The following is a 19,247-nucleotide window of genomic DNA, read 5'->3' as shown; positions in this document are numbered from 1 at the left end:
CCTTCGCTTCTTGAATCTCCTCCATCTTCATCCTCTGAAAATCTTCCTCATTGCATGATATGACTTGGATTTGCAAACTTGTGGTTGTATCTCAATCTGATCTGAACATGATTGCATTTGTGAACTTGGTGATAATATTGTTTTCATGTAGTTGATTTCTGGGGACTTGATCTTTCAATTTTTCTTTGATCTCAATCTGAAATTTATTGGATAGTCCTGCATATCTCTCAGCTCCTCCTGAATGACCCACCTTGCAAGACAAAAGAGAAGAAAAGTATTAAGATCATATAATCATGAGAAGAAACAAAAAATAAAGAAAGATTTAGCATTTTCCTGAAATAAAGTTTCTCTAGATTCCACTTTCTTCCTATTGCCATTATGAATCTTTTCAAATTTGAGATCAAACTGCTCTTTCCTTGCAATTTTCTTTTAAAATCTAGATGAGAATCCTAATAAGATTTTTTTTCCGTTCTTATTGTCCTTGAATTCTCATCATTGCTAGACTTTCTCTATGTGATTCCGATATCTTTCACAAAACACCCAGACTTTCAGCTTGAATGCAGATGAGTCTTAATTCAAATCTGCCTTATGAATTTAAATGAGATTGGGATCTGGAAATGTTAGATGTTTTTTGCATTGGAGCAGTTCAAATCCCACTCCTTACCCTTCTCCAATCAGAATCTCGGAGAAAGATCTGCCCATAATTGTCATCTTCAAAGACCCTATTTCCATCTAGTTGATTGTAGGTGCTTATTAATTTTTCAGCACACTAATGAAGATAAATTGCCGTATTGGAGCATATTCACTGCCAACTAGGTAATAGCTCGCTGCTTGTTAGAAAGGGGAATTCGCTGTTTCTTCAGCCTCAAAATATAAAGAAAAATCGCTGTCTATTGGCAAGCAATTCACCACTTCTTGATGCTATATGATATGGATTGAACCCCTTATATATGAATTTGGTAAATTGAATGGGCATGTTATTCAAAGCGGGACGACTTGGCAATGCTCAAACCAATGAAACTTCGTTTTTAACTTAATCTCCAGCTTAAAGGCCAACCTTGGGCATTTCATTTGATATTTTGAATGTTCATCTTTGCTCTAAGTACAACTCACTGGGTAAAGGTTCTTAGGCAGAGATTTGATAGGTGAAAGTATAAAATCCTCAGGGGAGGGTGGAATATGCCCTAAATAGAAGATAAATTTTGATATCACACCTTCATGTCACCCCTTTTACCCCTTCAATTTGGTTTTCAGCTACTCAAACTTAGACTTTTAACACATTCCAAGCCTTACTTTTCACCAAGGCTTAAATTAATATTGGTTGCGGATTCTACTTGCTTATAGTTGGGGTGAAAATTTGAGTGTCTTGAGGATTTTATCTTCCCAAGAGGGAGGAATCTATCCTCCACTGAGGAGTACCCTTTGCCATCGTAACCTTTATACTCAAACTCCCTCATTCTACAATAACATTCAATAGGAGGTGAGAAATTTGATGGTGAGGAAGATTGCCTTTAAGTGGACATCAAAGTGGTTGGAGGATTTAGGATTTTGCTCTCTCACCTCAAACTCATTTCATATTCTTCTTGAGGTTTATTAAAAACTTCACTTCAGTCTTCATCATGCCTCCCTAAAAGTTGAGTTTCCATGTCTAAAGAAAGGAAAATTTTTCTCGAGCTCTTGGATTTTTCGTCAACTCTAAAATGCCTTCCTAAGACTTTACTCAAACACCTCACTTTCTTGCACAACCCAGACTTAGCATATTTTACCTTATTGTGGTTGCCAAGACTAAACCCAAAGTCAAAGACTTGACCAAATTTTGATCTCACAACCTTGTTATGCCTTGGAAATTCTTGCTACCCAAGACTCCTAAAACCAACTAAACCCACTGGAAAAGCGAAAAGAGGGATCCCCATTTGTAATGGGGCCAAGGTTTGAAAGCTTCACAACATCTAGCACCCACCCAAAATAAACGTTCCTACACAAATTCAAGGATAAAACTTGTTTGGATCAAGAACCTTTGCTCAACTCCATTTTCACCTATCAAACAACTAGGGAACACACTACAAATGGAAGAAACTACAAATTGAGCTAAGAGCCTTCATCCTTGATTACTCGTGTGTGCAAGTGATGCAGGGGCATCTGAGGTTCCGGAAGGTTCAAGCATTTTTATAGGATTCTTGCTTGGTCGCTACTGGAGGTGGTGTTGGCCGAGGTGCTCAGTCGTTGAAGGGGGCTCAATCGTTGTTGTAGCTCGGTGTCTTCTATGTGCTCGACATGTATTGGTTACTCGACATGTATAGGCTGCTCGACATGTGTTGGTTGCTCGGTAGATACTGTGCTCAACATGCATTGGGAGCTCGGCATGTACTGGTTTCTCAACAGTGCTTGTGGTTTAGTTGATGCTCGGCTTGGTTTCCTTGATGCTTGGTTTGGTCATGGTTCCTATAGGTCCCAAGTTGTTTGTGAGCCGACTTTGGGTATTTAATTTATGTTGTAGCCGACTTGTGGCTCAACATATATTTAATGTAAGGGATTTAATTTAACTTTTAATGAATTGGGCCAACTTGTGGCTTAGTTGGGTATAAGTAGGGGTTCTTGTAGCCTCTTTAGGTAGAAGTGATCCATCTAGGAGAAGAGTATGCAAACTTTGAAGGGCTAGTAGCTGTGGCTTGAGAACCAGAGAATAGCTTGGTGGACCTGAGGGTACAAGTGTAGATTCTTCTTGGTGTTTTGATCCAGTTGTGGATTTGGACTAGTTGGGATGGGTGTGTGGAGTTGGATCTTGCAGAACTGTCATTGTAATTGTTGTTGTATTTGGCCCTAACCTGGAAGGCCTTACAGCCGGGCATATTGCATGTAATCAGTTATCTATGAATAAAGAGTTGTGGTTTGGTATCAGATCTTGCATTGTTGTTGCTTTGTTGTTGTGTTTCTGTTGTATGGTTATTTGCAGGGATCCAATTTACTCCAATAGGGGTACCTTCGGATTCTTGTTGCATCAGGTGGTATCAGAGCATAGGTGTTCTTGAGTGTGTAAATTGAGCGTCGAAGCTGAGGTAGTTTGCACCAGGACTTGGGTTGAGAGAAGTTGATCTGAGAAGATCTTGATTTGGTGGTGGATTGTTCTTTCTGGAGTTCTAGATCTCTTGGTTGCGAGGCGGCAGATCGTGGTTTTGACTTGCAATTGAAGAGGACTTGTAGATGGATCGATGGATGCAAAGATGGAAGGTTGATCTTGTTGAGGCATGATTGCAGAGAGTTTGTGGATTGCGGATCTGTATTCCCGAACTTGTGATTTGGTTCCTGATTGTTCGTGCGAGGTGTTAGGTTACGATTTGACTTGCAAACAATTCGGGTTTGTCACAAGGTGTGTGGGAAGGATTTGTTGCAGAGGATTTGTGAAGATCTTGGGAGATGGCTCCAAGAGGATTGGACCCTGGGATGATTGTGAATCTCCGTGATGTGGTGGAGGGGAGGTGTTCTGAGATGTTTGCTCGGTTTGAAGCTAGCTTGGCTGATCAAGCTAAGGATGGGATGGGGAAGGAATTCCATAGATGTTTGTGGAGCTGGAGTCTACTGATTTGAAGGAGAGTTGTCTAGCCGGTTAAGAAGACTTGTTCGAGAGAGAAGATGGCATAGCAAGGTCGAGGTAGAAAAGTTTGGTTTTGTTGATCAGTTGGTGGAGTCTGATGCAAAACTTGCAGAGCAACTGGAGGTTGTTGCCAAGGATATTCCTAACCTTGTTGATGCTGGGATGGAGATTGGTTTTCATGACCAGTCGATTGAGCTTGACATGGAGGTTGTAGAGCACTCGGTCGTGGATGATCTGGTTGCTATTGGTGGTGAGTTGTATGTTGCAGAGCATCTTGTTGTGAGCAATGAGATTGCAGGTGTTGTGAGTTTGGATTGTGTTGATTGAGATCTACATATTGTTGCTGATGTGGAGTTTGTTGTTGTTGGTGTGGATTCACTAGTTGCTGCTGTGGATGTGGACTTGTTGATGAAGCATTATGTTTAGTTTGTTCTTGGGAGTGAGCATGCTAACTGGATGGTTGAGATTCTGGTGTTTGACATAATGATGTTGATGTGGATGATTTGCATGTTGGTTGTCTTGTCCCTGTTGGAGTGGAAGCCTTTGGTGAAGATGAAGATGGTTGTTGATTTTCATTGGGCATCAAAATGTGGGACACACTTTTCTATGTACCTTGAGAATCTGATGCAGGGGCATCTGAGGTTTCCAAAGGTTAAAGCATTTTTATAGAGGGAGTGGTGCTCGGTCGCTACTGGAGGTGGTGTTGGCCAAGGTGGTCGGTCGTTGAAGGGCGCTCGGTCATCGTTGGAGCTCGGTGTCTTCTATGTGCCCGACATGTATTGGTTGCTCGACATGTATTGGTTGCTTGGCAATTATTGGTTGCTCGACAAATACTGTGCTCGGCATGGACTGGTTGCTTAGCAGTGCTTGTGGTTTGGCTGATGCTGGACTTGGTTTCCTTGATGCTTAGTTTGGTCTGGGTTCCTAGAGGTGTCGAGTTGTCTGTGAGCTGACTTGTGACTCAACATATATATCATGTAAGGGATTTAATTTGAATTTGTAATGAACTGGGCCGACTTGTGGCTTAGTTGGGTATAAGTAGGGGGTCTTGTAGCGTCTTTAGGTAGAAGTGATCCATCTGGGAGAAGAGGATGCGAACTTTGAAGGGCTAGTAGCTGTAGTTTGAGAACTAGAAAATAACTTGGTGGACTTGAGGGTACAAGTGTAGATTCTTCTTGGTGTTCTTATCCAGTTGTGGATCTGCACTAGCTGGGATTGGTGTGTGGAGTTGGATCTTGTGGGATCTTGCAGAACTGTCATTGTAATTTCTGTTGAATTTGGCCCTAACCCGGAAGGCCTTACAGCTGGGCATATTGCATGTAATCAGTTATCTATGAATAAAGAGTTGTGGTTTGGTATCATATCCTGCATTGTTGTTGCTTTGTTGTTGTGTTTCTGCTGTGTGGTTATTTGCAGGGATCCAATTTACCTCCAATAGGGGTACCTTCGGATTCTCGCTGCATCAGCAAGTGATTTGTTTCCCGCTTGACAAGAACCTAGAAAGCCTTTCAGATCCTCTTCTATTAACACCTTGAAGGTCTGCTATAATTTTTTTCTTTCATCTGCTCCAAATCTGCTCTTACATTTGCTTGTATCAGGAAGATATTTTGTAAACTGCATACTTCTTTCACCATAGACTTGCTGTCATTTATACCCGACACATGCACCTATCTTGGAATGCAAATATTTTATTTTAATCCTCAAACTTGGCAAATACATAGCCAAGGTCGGCCACCAAGGCAAGGTAGGTCTGCTAACTTATTAATTCAATTTCTATTAATTTCCCCAAGGTGGAAACAACACTAGAAGGGTCAGCCATATAGAAGTGATGGTAATTTATTTCTCCATATATAATTATGTATCTGGTCATACACTTCCTTCTATTAAAGAAACAATATGTTTAACTCTTTTTTCTATAAATTTGACAATAATTATAGTGTTTCCATAAACAAAATCGGTCATCCTTTGCCATCCTTTGATGATTTTACTGAAGCAATGTGTGCCCCTTGCCATTTGACGATTTTCCTATTCCATTTTTTTGACATCCATGACTTTTCTAAGTTTTCTTTGACATCAATGATTCGTTTGACTTCAATTGTGATCATAGTCTTCTTTTGACATCAACGACATCAATATATAAACACAATCTAGAGAAAATAATTTAGAATCCAACCTTCAATAGTTCCCTTGATTCCTTTTTACCAACATATTCAGTAAGGCACCAAAAATGAGAATCTTTCCAAGAGTGAGTTTTCCATGAAATCTTAAGAAAGAAAATAGGAGCTTCTTCCTCAAATATAGCACCTCATTCTAATAGGAGTGGAAATTGAACAAGTGATTTATGAGTAGCACCATCTTCTAAGAGGATATAAATTTGTCATGCAAGAATTGAACAAAGCTCAAACTATGATCCTACAATCTAGCAACTGATCATGCAAAACTCAAATGTGACATACATATAATCATCAGGGTTCACTAAAACTCAATCCATCCAATTCAAAATTGCCTGGAAATTTAAGAGAGTTCCAAGGTATCACCGATTTGAATGATAGGAGCTCCAAAAAGTAGGCACTTCAGTCTAAAACTTTCATGCCAACCTTCTAGGAAGCCTTTACAACCAACAAGAGTAAATAATACAGCCTCCAATATTGGTAAATATGCTTCAAATTATTTGTACAATCTATTAAAAAAATTAAAAAGGAATATTCAAACAACAAATGAAATAGAACTCAGAAACTGACACCATCGTTTACATCCAGCAGGAGTGTTACGCCACAAGCATGAAATGGTATGGCCAACACAAGTGAACTCCCTTAAATGCCCTTCAAAAAATCTCTGCAAGATGATCATTAATTACATCACTAATATCTGCAACCAGAAGACATCAAATACCTCCATTTCTGGATTCCAAAACTAAAATCTGTTTGAAACACAACGTCAATTTCTGAAATGAAATCTCACCAGTCTAGCTAGGGATTATTTTCCAAACCAAAACTAGAAATCTTGAGAGGGTTTTTCTCCTTCAAAATATTGTGAAAGAACCCAAATTCAATTCAACAACATAACAATATCATTCTTCAGCAAGTGGAAAATGAATCACAACACGTCCTTTTATAGCTTTAATGAAGATAAGATTCTGTGGTTACCAAGATTTGCATTCTTTTATTCCACTTTTATGATTGCATGCTTTGCTTTGGGATGTCTGCTGCTGGAGTTAACATATTCATCTTCGAGTTTTACATGAATTATAAACTGCGTGGCTTGCCAGTATTAAGTGAAATAAGTTGCTTGTTGCTCACATTCCAGCTACTGGATGCTCTCACCTTGCCCACATTGAGATCACAAGCATCAAAAAGTGCTAGGGTTTGTGTTTTGTTTTTGAAAATTTGTAAAACAAATATTGTAGCTAAGGACATAATAGTGTTATTAGAGTAGTGATCTTGCCAGTCTGCGGGGAAAACAAACTTTTTGATGCAGATTTCATCACATGCATGCCAGTATGGAAGACAAAATAGTGTTGTGATTTTTACTAGCTATAGTTAAAAATTCAGTTTTGTTGACATGGGTCCAACAGATGGATCCTGAACACCAAAATTATTTTTCAATTTGTCGCATTGTGTCCATAATCCTCCTTGTTACTGTCAGTTGTGGTTTTGCATTGTGTTAAACTCATTGGTTCTTGGAGTATAAAATACAATGTTCTAATGGGACATATTCCCAAGAGTGTGTATGGAAAACAAAAAGTTGTAATATTTACTATCTAGAGTTTAAGTCCATTTTTGCTAACATGGGTCCAATAGATGGATCCAGAACACCAAAATTAATTTTCTATTTGTTGCATTTCTAACGAACTTGATGATTTGGAAGGGATGTCCCCTTTATTTAGAACTGTCATTGCATGAAAACAGAAAGGGGCAACTTTCTAGGAAAAAAAGCTAAATGCCCCTAAATAATAAAAGGGTGAGCATTGTCATTTCAGATTTAGCACATTGTATTTACTTTCTGAAATTTCAACTTCTTTTAGTTTGTCTAAAGTATTTTAATAGCTGTCCTCAAAATTCAGGATTTTTTTTCCATCTGGAAACCACTTCCCCATGTCCACTATCCCACAAGCTTTGAGAAACAGTATTCAATGGTTTGATGGAAGAGTCTGATCCTTAATGAGTTTGGATGTACTTTGTATGAACTCCTGCATTTCTAGCTTAAGATAATCAGATAACCATCGCATGTCCGTCACAACATTATTCATAACTCTGTTGCCTTTTGTTTAAATACATAGCAATTACTTGGTATGATACAATCCTTTAACAAGTTCATCTTTGTCATCCTTTAATATCATTCTCTTTTTTTTGAACTCATATATATTTAAACATATTTGAAGTGCATATTGGTAGAATTAATTTTTTCAATTGTTTCATAAGCCATTTATAATTCATTTGAACTGACTTTTTACCTACTATTCCTCTTGACTTGTTGGCTAGGAAATAGCATTTTCTTAGTATGATCTGTTGGATTATCAATTTGTTGGAATGTCAATCGATCATGACCATCAATAAAGAAGTTCACAATGCAATGCATGAAAATTCAAAGAAAGAAGTTTTGCTTACCATGGTCCCCATCGGATTCCCAAATTGGATCCTTTTCTTAACCAATTTTTTATTATATATTTTCCTTTGACTGCAATGAATGGATCATGATCATAATTAACAAATCATTCTCAGGGCACAAATATATCTTGATTTGCTGTTTGATTTTGTTTCTGCCCAATCTTTCTTTGATTGAATTATATAGGTAGCAACCAATATTATACCAGATGTCTGGAAAGGTGCTATGGAGTTTTCAAATCTTAGGGGAGGAACTAGAGCAGGACTGTTCCGTACTCCATCATCAGGAGGTGTCCAAAGTGCAACTGCAGCTCATGATCTTCCTCATCCTGCAGTTGCAGTCCGCAATTTAATGGAACAGGTTAGGGAATTTATAAATATGGAAAATTATTTCATTGGTATCTAAATTCTACTTTCGTATTACATTGTAAGTTATAAATAGTGACTTTAGCAATTCTTCAAGAGCAGGCACATTATGGACATCTTTGCACCATCATGTCTGAAATGCATCACCGCCGTTGTGGTTATCCATTTGGTTCTTTGATTGATTTTGTGCCTGATGATCATGGACGTAAGGTGTTGAATCTCTCAGGATGTTACAATATTTTACATGAATAGAAACATGCTTTACTGCAGACATCATTTAATTCTCATATTTTCGTTCTCATTTTGTTTGTCTGGATCTTTATCTACAAAGCATTTTCAAAATATAGGGCATAATGTGATTACCTTCTATTATTTGAATTTCATGCTTCATGTAGATCCTATTTTCTGCTTTTCACCACTTGGAATACATACAAGGAATGTGCTTGCAGATGCACGGTGCACGTTAATGGTTCAGGTATGCTTAAGCTGTATTTGGTACTTACAAATTCAGTGGTTTCTGTACTTATGATTTTTGAAATGGAGATGGAGAGTTTTTTTGTTTGCTAATACAGATTCCAGGGTGGACTGGCTTGGCAAATGCAAGAGTTACTTTATTTGGGGATGTGTACCCAATGTCAGCAGAGAAGCAGGTATGGAGTTTGTGAATATTCAGTACACAAAAGTATACTACTTTCTTACTGTAAATTAAATCTAATTAGGGATGTATGTTTCATTGTTTATAGGAATGGGCAAGAAAGTATTTCTTAAGCAAGCATCCACAGGAAACATGCCAGCAGTGGGGAAATTTTTCTTATTATCGTATGGATAAAATAAGGTCAATATTTAACCCTTTAGAATCATATACAGAGATCTAAAAGAAGATGATACATGGAGTTATTGTTCATTACCTCAATTGTTATAAATATTATAGGGTAATAGTCATATTTTTACAGATCTTTCTTGCTAGAACTTCTATCATCACAGTTTGGTTTGCTATATTAAGAATATTTTCCATTCATATGCCATAAAACTCTTACAAAATTATTAACCAACACTACTGATCAGCCAAACAAACCAATTATAATTTTCCCCCTATTTCTAGCACTGTTCCTCTTATAGTTATTAAAACCTTCAAGAAATATAAGTTAAAAGGTAGGAAGACTAAAACTTAATCAAAATGAATTCAGGTTTATCAAAAACATATCTTCAACTTGAAAATTGCCTTGATTAAAACTAAAAATAATCATTGAGTTGGAAGTTTAATCTGTTTTGACTATTTGAAGAGTTGAACGACAAGCGGCCCCTTTCCAGTTGATATTGGGAAGCATCAAAGAATAATTTATAATGGTTTTTTTCTTCTTGTTTTGATGATTGGTGGATGTCTTGATATGTCATAGAGTTGCAGCAACATGTTTTCTTAACTGCCGCCCAATCCAAAAAAGATCACCTGTGCAATATTGTACTTTCCGTACTCTTCTAATTGCAGTCTGCAAATTCTTTATTGTTGTTCATAAATATTAAATTATTCTAAACTACTAAATATTATTTAAGTGTTCTGAATCTACATCTATATTTTGTGGATATTCAGCTGAAATAAGAATATTCGAGCTGGGTTACTAGAATTTCTAGTATCAGTTTGTATGGTGCATCAATCAATACAATTTTGTTTCCTGCGTAATTGTGAAGATTCTGAAAAGGGACGTTATTTCTTCAACAAAGGGAGAGTGGTAGTGTTGATAGACTTAGGAAGCACTCACAAGTTCATCAAGTTAGTTGCTATCTAAATTGTTTTATCTAATTTGTCTTTATAATTTTAGGTTATGATTACAATTGGGTTATTGTCAGTTGTTTGGTGAAATGCTATATCACTAGGTTTTCCATGGAAGAATATCAATTAGATATCTTTATCTTTGATATCTCTATGGGTACAATAGACATTGTTTTTGAAGTCCAATGGCTTGCTGCTTTGGGGACAATTGAGATAACTTGTAAGATCTATTCGCGCATTTCACTTAGATGGTAGAACAGTTGAGTTGCAAGTGGCAGATCTAGGACACTTCCAAGTTAGTTGGCAAGTTTAAGCAATAATTGTACATCACATTAAGTAGTTACAAATAGCTGCTCTTGTATAATTTTGATAAAGGATCATAGCTCGCAGTACACAGAGACACCTGTATTATGAGTCATGTCAGTAACTGGCAACAAATATGAATAAGAACATCAAGGAAACCACCATGTAAGTTAAAGTGATATCTATCCAGGAAAATCGTCTTATCTATAAAACTTCACAATTTTTTGGCAAGCTTCTTCATGAGGCATAGATAGTGATGAGAGAAATTGTTTGATAGCAAAGTCAAAAGATTGTTGATGAGAATGGTGGAGTAAGCATTGTACCACTGATAATTTCACTTGGATACATGAATGATACATTAGAAGGCCAAGTGATCAATTATGTCTGCAATCCAAAGGTACAAACTGATTAGACAGCTGTTTATGTGTTCAAGACTTGAGTCATGTTGACTAAGCCATATATGCAATATAGTTAGGAGATGAAAAGAAGACAATCCATATATTAATAACAACAATTTAGTACAAAGATTTCCAATTGCATATTGCATAAAAAAATCCATATATCAATGTCTCCATATGAGTGTTTGGTTATAACAAGCAAGTATAAACAACAACATTGCTATATTTGGCACCTCAAAAATGGATAGTAGATGTTGAAGTTAATTAACTAATCATTAGTATCGATTAGTTACTTCACATTAGCTGCGATTTATATTGGGTTGCAACCTTTCATAGCCATATCTCTTCATGGCATTTAAAAGAGATATTCAACATCCTTCCTATTAAATATTGTAATGTTTCCATAAGGGTCATCTTAGTTTTAGTCATTAGGAAGTTTCTATTTTGTTTGTTCATTTATGTTTTAGAAACTCTTTGTTTGTAATTACTCTATTTAAGGAGGACAAATCTCCTTTGTTTAATATATCAACTATCAAGTTTTATAACATGTTATCAAAGCAAGTTTGAGTCTAACTCCACCATGAGATGCCCAAGGTTATGTGAGTTGTGTTGATGTCAGTTTTGTACCACTACATAACATATAGGAATTGAATACTTGATATAGAATATCAAACACTCAACCCTCTCTTGAAAAGTAAATACTCATGAAGACATGAGAAAAACGCCAATGTTCCTTACACCTGTGATACTAATTCAGTTATATTAATGTGATTTGCTGGTTAATCACGTAGGCGGGTTTACGTTATTCATTCAAGGATTGTCGAACTCTCATTGTGATGGTGATGATGTTTGGCTTTGTAAAGTATATGAGCACCAAATAATGTTGATGGTGATGATGGAGGGTGTGTGTTCAAATGACTTATGCCTTCCTAACTTTCTTCTTGATTCAACTCCAACTACTACACTACTCGCTGCCTTACTCTTACTGCTATGAATGGAAAGAATAGCAAATGGACGGGGATCAAATTTGATTAAAGCTTACCAGCGGCTCTACCTCCATAGCTGCAATGATTCAAGGGAAAAAGACTAGATTACCACGCAAGGCTTCCTAACCAGCCGTTAGGATGCTAGTGGCCTAGTTTATAGATCCCTATCAAACATCCACTGATATCACCATGCAACTTTTCATCTACTCTTACTCTTAACAACTTTCTTGAAATACAATCTACTTTAACAACTTCAATGAAATTTAAGTCTAACTATTGGAAGTAGAAACCATGCAATAACACCAAGTGTTCTTAATCACCATGCAAGTCACAACAATGATAAAGAAGCAATTTTGGTATTATCTTAAGCAACAATTTTCTTCAACCCTTTACAAATGAGAGCAAATGGCCTTATATAGAGGCCAAAATTACAACCAGTGATAGAGATTAAGAGGCAAAATCAACGATCTAGATCGAATCCTAGAAACCCTAATTAGGGTTGCCACCCCATCCGCTAATGAGAAAATGCCACCTCATCAATGGACCAATGAGAAAAAAGGAAAAGTGGCAACCAATGAGAAGGCACCAAAATGGTAGCCAATCAGAATTAGACACCTATGCTACCCAAGAAGAAAGGAGAATTTGCCACTTGGGCTTACATCAAATGATCTAATATAATTCTACCCTTTTCTTTCATCTTTGTAGCCAAGGCAATGAACGTGGCTAGCCTGTCGTTGACTTCCTTCATGGGAGGGTAAGGCATGTGCTTCATCTTGAGCTCAGTTGAATTCATCATGTTGCTCGCCGCTTGCAGTGTCTTCTCATGATCCTTCTCATTCTTTTGCATATCTGATAAAGGCACTGAGGGAGGCAAGGGTGCCAAAATGTTTCTTCTTAATGGTAACCTTCCCCAACTCATCCAATCTTGATCCAAACTCTGTCTCATTGATGTTCTCCTCTTTGATGTCTTCAAAATCAAGTGCAACCCCAACATCCTCCAACATGGTTGAAATGGAAGTGTCAACGCCTGGGCTATGCTGTGCAATCTCATTCCATATCTCTTTAAGTATCCTCAATCTGATAGTCAAGGCAACAAACCAAGACTCCACCGTACTCATTCCTCTTTCATCTACCAACTTGGTTCTCTCCAAATATCTCTCTGGTAGCTCGATAAATGCCTGTAGCCTGGGAATGGCTAAGTCCTTGAGTGGAAGGAAATCCTTCCAGTCACCTTCAAATGTACTGAATTTATCTCTAATAGCCACTAATGACCTCAATGTCGAGATAAAGGAAGGCACAAAATTTTGCCCATCTTGAATTATAACATTGATCCAATCCTTGACTTCGTGTAGCTGAGCCGATATCTCTTTTATATTGCTCCCGCTATCTTGTGGAAGGGTTGCCTGATGCAATTGCTGGATAGGCTGGCAATCTCTCAAATACTTGTTTTCAGCCTCCAACTTTACAACCCTCTTGTTTGTCTGCCTCAACCTTTCTCTAATTGAAACCATGCCTTCCTAGATCTCCTCACACTCCATGTTATCTGCGATTCTTCCCAAGTTATGCTCTACTATCTCATACTCCTGGGCTGCAATCTCATCCACTGCCTTGCTAACCTTTGGTATAGCAATCTAAACTTTTTGATGAGCCTCATCATCACTCCTGATTACCTTTGCCACCATTTTTGCAATTTGTTTTTTGTTTCTTGTTATCTTGCTTTCCCACTAACCCTTGAATATCTTCAATTGCTTGGATAGTCGTCACCTCGCCTCTTGGCATAAGCATTTGCCTTGACCATAGTGGCGCAGTGCATCTCCCCAAATCTGGATTCGGTTCGATTAGCAAAGCATCACCAACGGCCTCGGGCGCCTGACTTATTTTCTCAATATCAATTGGCCTATCCCCTTCTTTACTAGTGACTGTCATATCATCTCCATGTTTGTTCTCCGAGAGAGGAGAGTACTCAATACTGTCACCGTAACCACTTGATTTTGAATCAGAGCTCACCTCTACCACGACCCTTTGTCCACTCATATTAACCTCTTGGCTCCTAGCTCAATTATGCTCCCCCTTGATGGTGCTGCATTTTGTTTCTTTGTTGGAGGCTCTTGGTGTTCTTTACTTTTCTCAATCTTCAAATTTCTCGCTGCTGCCTTCACCTTTCTGTCCAACTGACTCCATTGGACCTTCTTTCTCCAGTTTCATCTTCATAAGTAAGGTGTACCTTTCGACCTTGTAATTGCCTTAACTTCCCATTGTACCATGACTCAGTGTGTAGATCAACTGTCCTTGTAACTGCCTCTGAGGAAGGGTCTTGATGATCATCCCAATCCATTGGACACAATTTTGTTCCATCCACTGTATCATAATCCCCTCTCAGCACATTTTCATCCTCTTCTAGTTGATCGGGAATATCAAGGCCTCTCCATCTAATTGCCCTCATCATGCCCACTAACAATCTTGAGAAAGCTAGCTTCCTCACATGAAAGTCATCCTGTGCATTGGCCCAAAATCTTCTATAGTAGGAATATGTTTGAACATGTTTTTGTGAGATGCTTTGATAAGACCATTAGGATCGAATCCCTATCTTGCTCTATAGCATCCTAGATGATATCACTTTAACTCTTTCTCCGTAGCTGCAAAGGCGGCGGGATTGGGGCAAGTATCATTGCCTATTCCAAATGCGAAGGTAATCCCTGTCTCATCCTTAAGTTTCATCATTTTTTCATAATGCTCAAGTTGCCTAGCCAACTCCATCAAAACTATCTTGTCAGCTGGGTACCTTGGAAGTCTCTTGGGACAAATTGTACTTCCTGCCACTCTAATATATGTGAATTGCGGAAATTGAACGAACCAATTCCCATACTTCTTAATTTTTACTTCCGCCTCCGTTGAGAGCCTTCTAGCAGGTGTCCCTTGTAATATCCTTACCGTCTTCATGGCAAAGCCATCATAAAACATGTTATAATCTTTGGTGTTGTGCAAATGAAGTTGTGGATAGCACTCATGCACTAAATATTACTCCGACCCATTGCCACTCACTCCTAAGGTCTTTAGTCCAGGATTTTCATATAGTCTTGCAATTAGATAGAAAAGATAGGATCCCATATAGAATTGCTTTTGATTTTGCACTGTCCTAAGTTGCAACTCTAAAATTTCACTTATAATTCTAGCCCAATCAAATTTTCTCTTTTCATTTCAATTTCATTAATAAAGTAGTACATCCAATTCTCGAATTGCATACCTTGAGCCATGCCCATGATTCGTTTGAGAAGCACAATTAGATCGCTATACTCCTATTTGAAATTTGACCTGGTGAGCTTTGACAACTTGGTAACTCCTTTCTTACCTTCGGGTAACCAATTCTGCTTTAGATGAATGAAGTAGGCCTCTTAGTTACCCTGAAAGAACTTGGTTGTTTGATCCATCATTACCACTGTCATACCTCTATGCTGGGGAATATTGAATACTTCTTTGACCACCTGTCTGCTGATGTTAGCCAACACTCTCTTCCCTTCATCAAAAATAACAGAGTTGGTAACAATATCAAACTGGGATACACACTCCATTACCAATTCTAGAAAAGGCAAGGTAGGAGGGAAAGCCGCTGCATGTATAATTATGCTCTTGTAGATCTTCTTTGCCATGAGGGATCGCCCTTCCTCAATCTGTCCTTCAACTGTACCATGTTCACTGTATCGATATTGGTATCACTTATTCGCCTCACTTTCGAGAAGAAGGTGGTCTTAGACATCATGTCTTCCTTGTCTTTTTTGGTATTCGTTCTCTTTGGGCTCTTTCGTGCACTAACATCCACCATCCTAAACACTTATTTTTGCCCCTTGGTTCTAAATGATATGGATTACACTTATCAATCTCCAACCTTCTTTTTATCGATGGAATCTAGCTTATTTCTGCTTCTTCAAGTCCTATCTCTACACTTATCAATCTCCAAACTTCAATCCTAGGGGTGGGACTACCACTTATTTTTGCTTCTTCGTTACCCTAGGATGGACTACACTTATCAATCTCCAAACTTCAATCCTAGGGTGGTCTAGCTTATTTCTGCCTCTCCAAATGTCCTATTATGAAATCTACACTTATATCTCTCAACTTCAGCCTATCAATGGAAATGATGAAGTGGTGGATGAAAAGCACAAGAAGAAAATAAGGGAAACAAACCAAGCAAGAACAAGGAATAGAATCTGCCTTTAAAACCGACCTTCACCTTGAAAAATGAATGAGAATTTTACCTTAAATCTGCCTTTAAAACCAATAATCGAGCCTTTTCAAGTTCAGATCTGATCTCAGAAAATTCAATCTCGCTTCAAAATTTGATGCCCTAGCAAAAATCAGAACTCACCAACCTTGCAAAAAAAATCTGCTCATGCCACTGAATTTTGACCTCCTTGCCAAAATCGCCCAATTTGAAGGAAATTGCTGCCCTAGGACAGAAAAATCTGCTCTAAATCAGAATTTCAGTTCTCCAAATTCGCCCAAAATTGCCAAAATTCAGACCTTAAATCACATTGTCCTTCCATCAAATGAAAATCGTCAAATTCTGGAAGTAGAAATCGCTGCCAAAAATGGAGAAAATTCAGACTTCAAAATCGCAGTCAATTCTACAAAAAAAAAATCGGATCTACCCCAAAAATTTGACCTAGGGCAAAAATCGCCCAAGTAAGGAGGAGAAAAAATGCCGCCAAGAAATCGAAAATCTGCTCCAAAAATTGCCCTAGCTGGAAATTCGCCTCCCTTAGAAGAAAATAGCACATCCAAGGAGGAAGAGGAAAAAGGAATGAGGAAATAAGGGGGGGAAGCCCCTCTTATACCAAACTTTTTGCCTCTCCAAGTGGGCTGACCTGCCTGGAGGGAAAGAAAAATTAAATTAGTCTCTTAATTAATGGCCCGAATTTAAATGCAACATTAAAATTACTTAGCTCATAGTGAAATTGGCTCATTTAATTGCTAGTTTTGATTAGAAATTGCAAAATAGAAACAAGGTAAGCCTAGGAGATGTCAAAATTTTCATTTAATAATGTTTTGGCAATTAAAATATCATTAAAAAATCGAATTTAGCAAGCCAAAATCAATTTTCAATTCCAAATTAACAATTTCCCTTAATATTTCTAAAATCCTCTAAGCAAAATTTCAACCAAATTAATTCAATTTTGCAATTTAATCCAATTTCAATTTTGCAATATACTTCCAATTTTTTAACAAAATAAATCCTTTTCCTAGCAATCAAAATTTAAACTCTAAATCCAATTTCACTATAAAAAAATTTCTTTTCACCAAAAAATATCAAGATTTTCCAGTGACGGCGGGGGACAGTGGGGGTGCGGTGGTGGGGGAGCGGGAGGGGGGGAGGAGGGGGAGTGGGGGGAGTGGGTTGCATAGTATATATATAATATATATGACTGAAAATGCTAATTATGAAATGATACTTCAATATATTATATAACATTAACATACCAAATATAGTTGAATACAATGAATAGAGAAAATTGAAATGTGATTCACAAACCATAAGTTCAAACTTGAAACTTGAAACTTCATAACCATTACTAATGACCATTTAACAAATTAACTTAGTTCAAGATGCAAGATTCAAAATTCATTGTTCAAATATGATTCTATGAATATCATATATCATAAAGATGCTCATGATGACAATGAGCCGAATAGCATGAAACAGTGAAATAATAATAATGTATCATAGCCATATCAAAGTGAGTACCCAGGAAGCACTTTGCAAGCACTTGGGAAGCACCCAGGAAGCACCCTGTGAGCACCCTGGAAGCACCCAAGAACTGCATACCCCTCGAGTGCTTGACCGGCGCGGCGGCAGAAAAACTCCCGGTGGGGGTACTTGGGTGCGTGACGCACCCCACCAGGTGCGCAAAGGTTTTGACCTGGGTGCGCGCACCCGGGTTAAACTGAGATTTTCCAAAATGACTAAATCTAAAATTCATTTTGAATATGCTTAGTTTTGTACAATTATATCAAATTTTCATCTAAGTCCAAATTTTGTAATTTTATCCTGCCAGATATTATTTTAACCATCGAAAAAAATGTTGTTTATGAAACCTGTTAGGCCTAAAGATGAAATTACATGTTCCGGAAAATCAAGTTTTGCACTGGGTGAAAACAAATCAAATCAAATCCTGGCTTGAAGGCATCCAAGGTGTAAAATTGTCAATTAAAAAAAAAACCTCTAGACCACTCCAAAATTTTGCTAAGGCAACCGAAAAATTCCAAAACTCTGCGAAAATTTCCAAGGCTTGCCCGAAAAAGGGGTCCCCAAAGTTTTGGGGCGATGGTGTGAAAACCTCACAACAAGTTGCATGTTACTAGTGTGTGCTGTTTTCCTTGCAAAGTGTTTTATTGTTTTACTGCGTGATGAAGTTAAGCCATTTCTGGGGTATTTTACCATGTAAAATTTGGTGTTTTGCCGTGTGACAGTTTCTGTGGGTTCTTTTGTTTGTTGCAGCTGTTGCTTATTTTTGCAGCGCGAGGATTTTGCATAATTTGTTCCTAAAAATCATGGTGGTGGGTTTTCAGATTTTTTTCCACAAAAAGTCATGATGTTAGGTTTTTTGAATTTTTTTTTCCACACAAGATGTTATGGTAATGGACTTCCTAGTTTTTGTCCTTAAAAAATTAGTAGGTGGGTTTTAGTAATCTCTCCCTATACAAAATTCGGTTGGGTTTTAGTATTTTTGTCTTTAAAAATTATTTTGTGGGTTTTAATAATTTCGTCTTGTTGAATTATATTGTGGGTTTTCTATAATTTTGTTCCTTCATAAATTATGTGAGGCTTTTATAATATTTGTCCATAAAAAAACTATTGTGGCCTTTGTGCAATTTTTTGCCTTCAAATTTGTTTTGTATAAGGGTTTAACTTTTTTCCTCAAAACAATTTTTCTTATTATGATTAGTGCCTTGGATTTTGTATCTTTGGGTTTGATTGATTTTTCACCTTAAAAATCAATGTTTTTTTGTTATCCTTAAAAAATGTTTATGGGATTTTTGATTTCTTCTATCAAAAATCATGACTAGTGTTGTTGGTCTTAGGGTTTTTTGATTATTTCCAAAAAAATCATTAAAGGATTTTGTCGATTATTTTCCACAAAAGTCATGGCTTCTTGCAGTCTTTTTTGAGTCATAGTGCTCATCTATAAAAGTTCTTGATGAATCATGGTATCTTGCAGTCTATTTTGAAGCATA

At 37.5% G+C, this 19,247-nt stretch overlaps 1 protein-coding gene across 2 annotated transcripts in view; it reads left to right on the top strand.

The window, feature by feature from the left end:
• The window catches only part of LOC149530566 (non-canonical heme oxygenase HOZ, chloroplastic-like), a 98,018-nt gene that overhangs the window by 31,086 nt on the left and 47,685 nt on the right, over nucleotides 1-19,247 (top strand). For both annotated transcript variants that reach the window (XM_089810640.1, XM_089810641.1), the window contains exons 2-6: nucleotides 8,384-8,557; nucleotides 8,665-8,767; nucleotides 8,958-9,037; nucleotides 9,135-9,212; nucleotides 9,306-9,397. In XM_089810640.1, coding sequence (XP_089666766.1) covers nucleotides 8,384-8,557; nucleotides 8,665-8,767; nucleotides 8,958-9,037; nucleotides 9,135-9,212; nucleotides 9,306-9,397 — 527 coding nt within the window. The remainder of the gene's footprint in view (nucleotides 1-8,383; nucleotides 8,558-8,664; nucleotides 8,768-8,957; nucleotides 9,038-9,134; nucleotides 9,213-9,305; nucleotides 9,398-19,247) is intronic.

The sequence above is a fragment of the Cupressus sempervirens genome, chromosome 11 (assembly GCF_028749045.1).
Source record: "Cupressus sempervirens isolate cs-2001-9-10 chromosome 11, ASM2874904v1, whole genome shotgun sequence".
NCBI lineage: Eukaryota > Viridiplantae > Streptophyta > Pinopsida > Cupressales > Cupressaceae > Cupressus > Cupressus sempervirens.
This window is presented reverse-complemented; position numbering and strand designations above follow the sequence as displayed.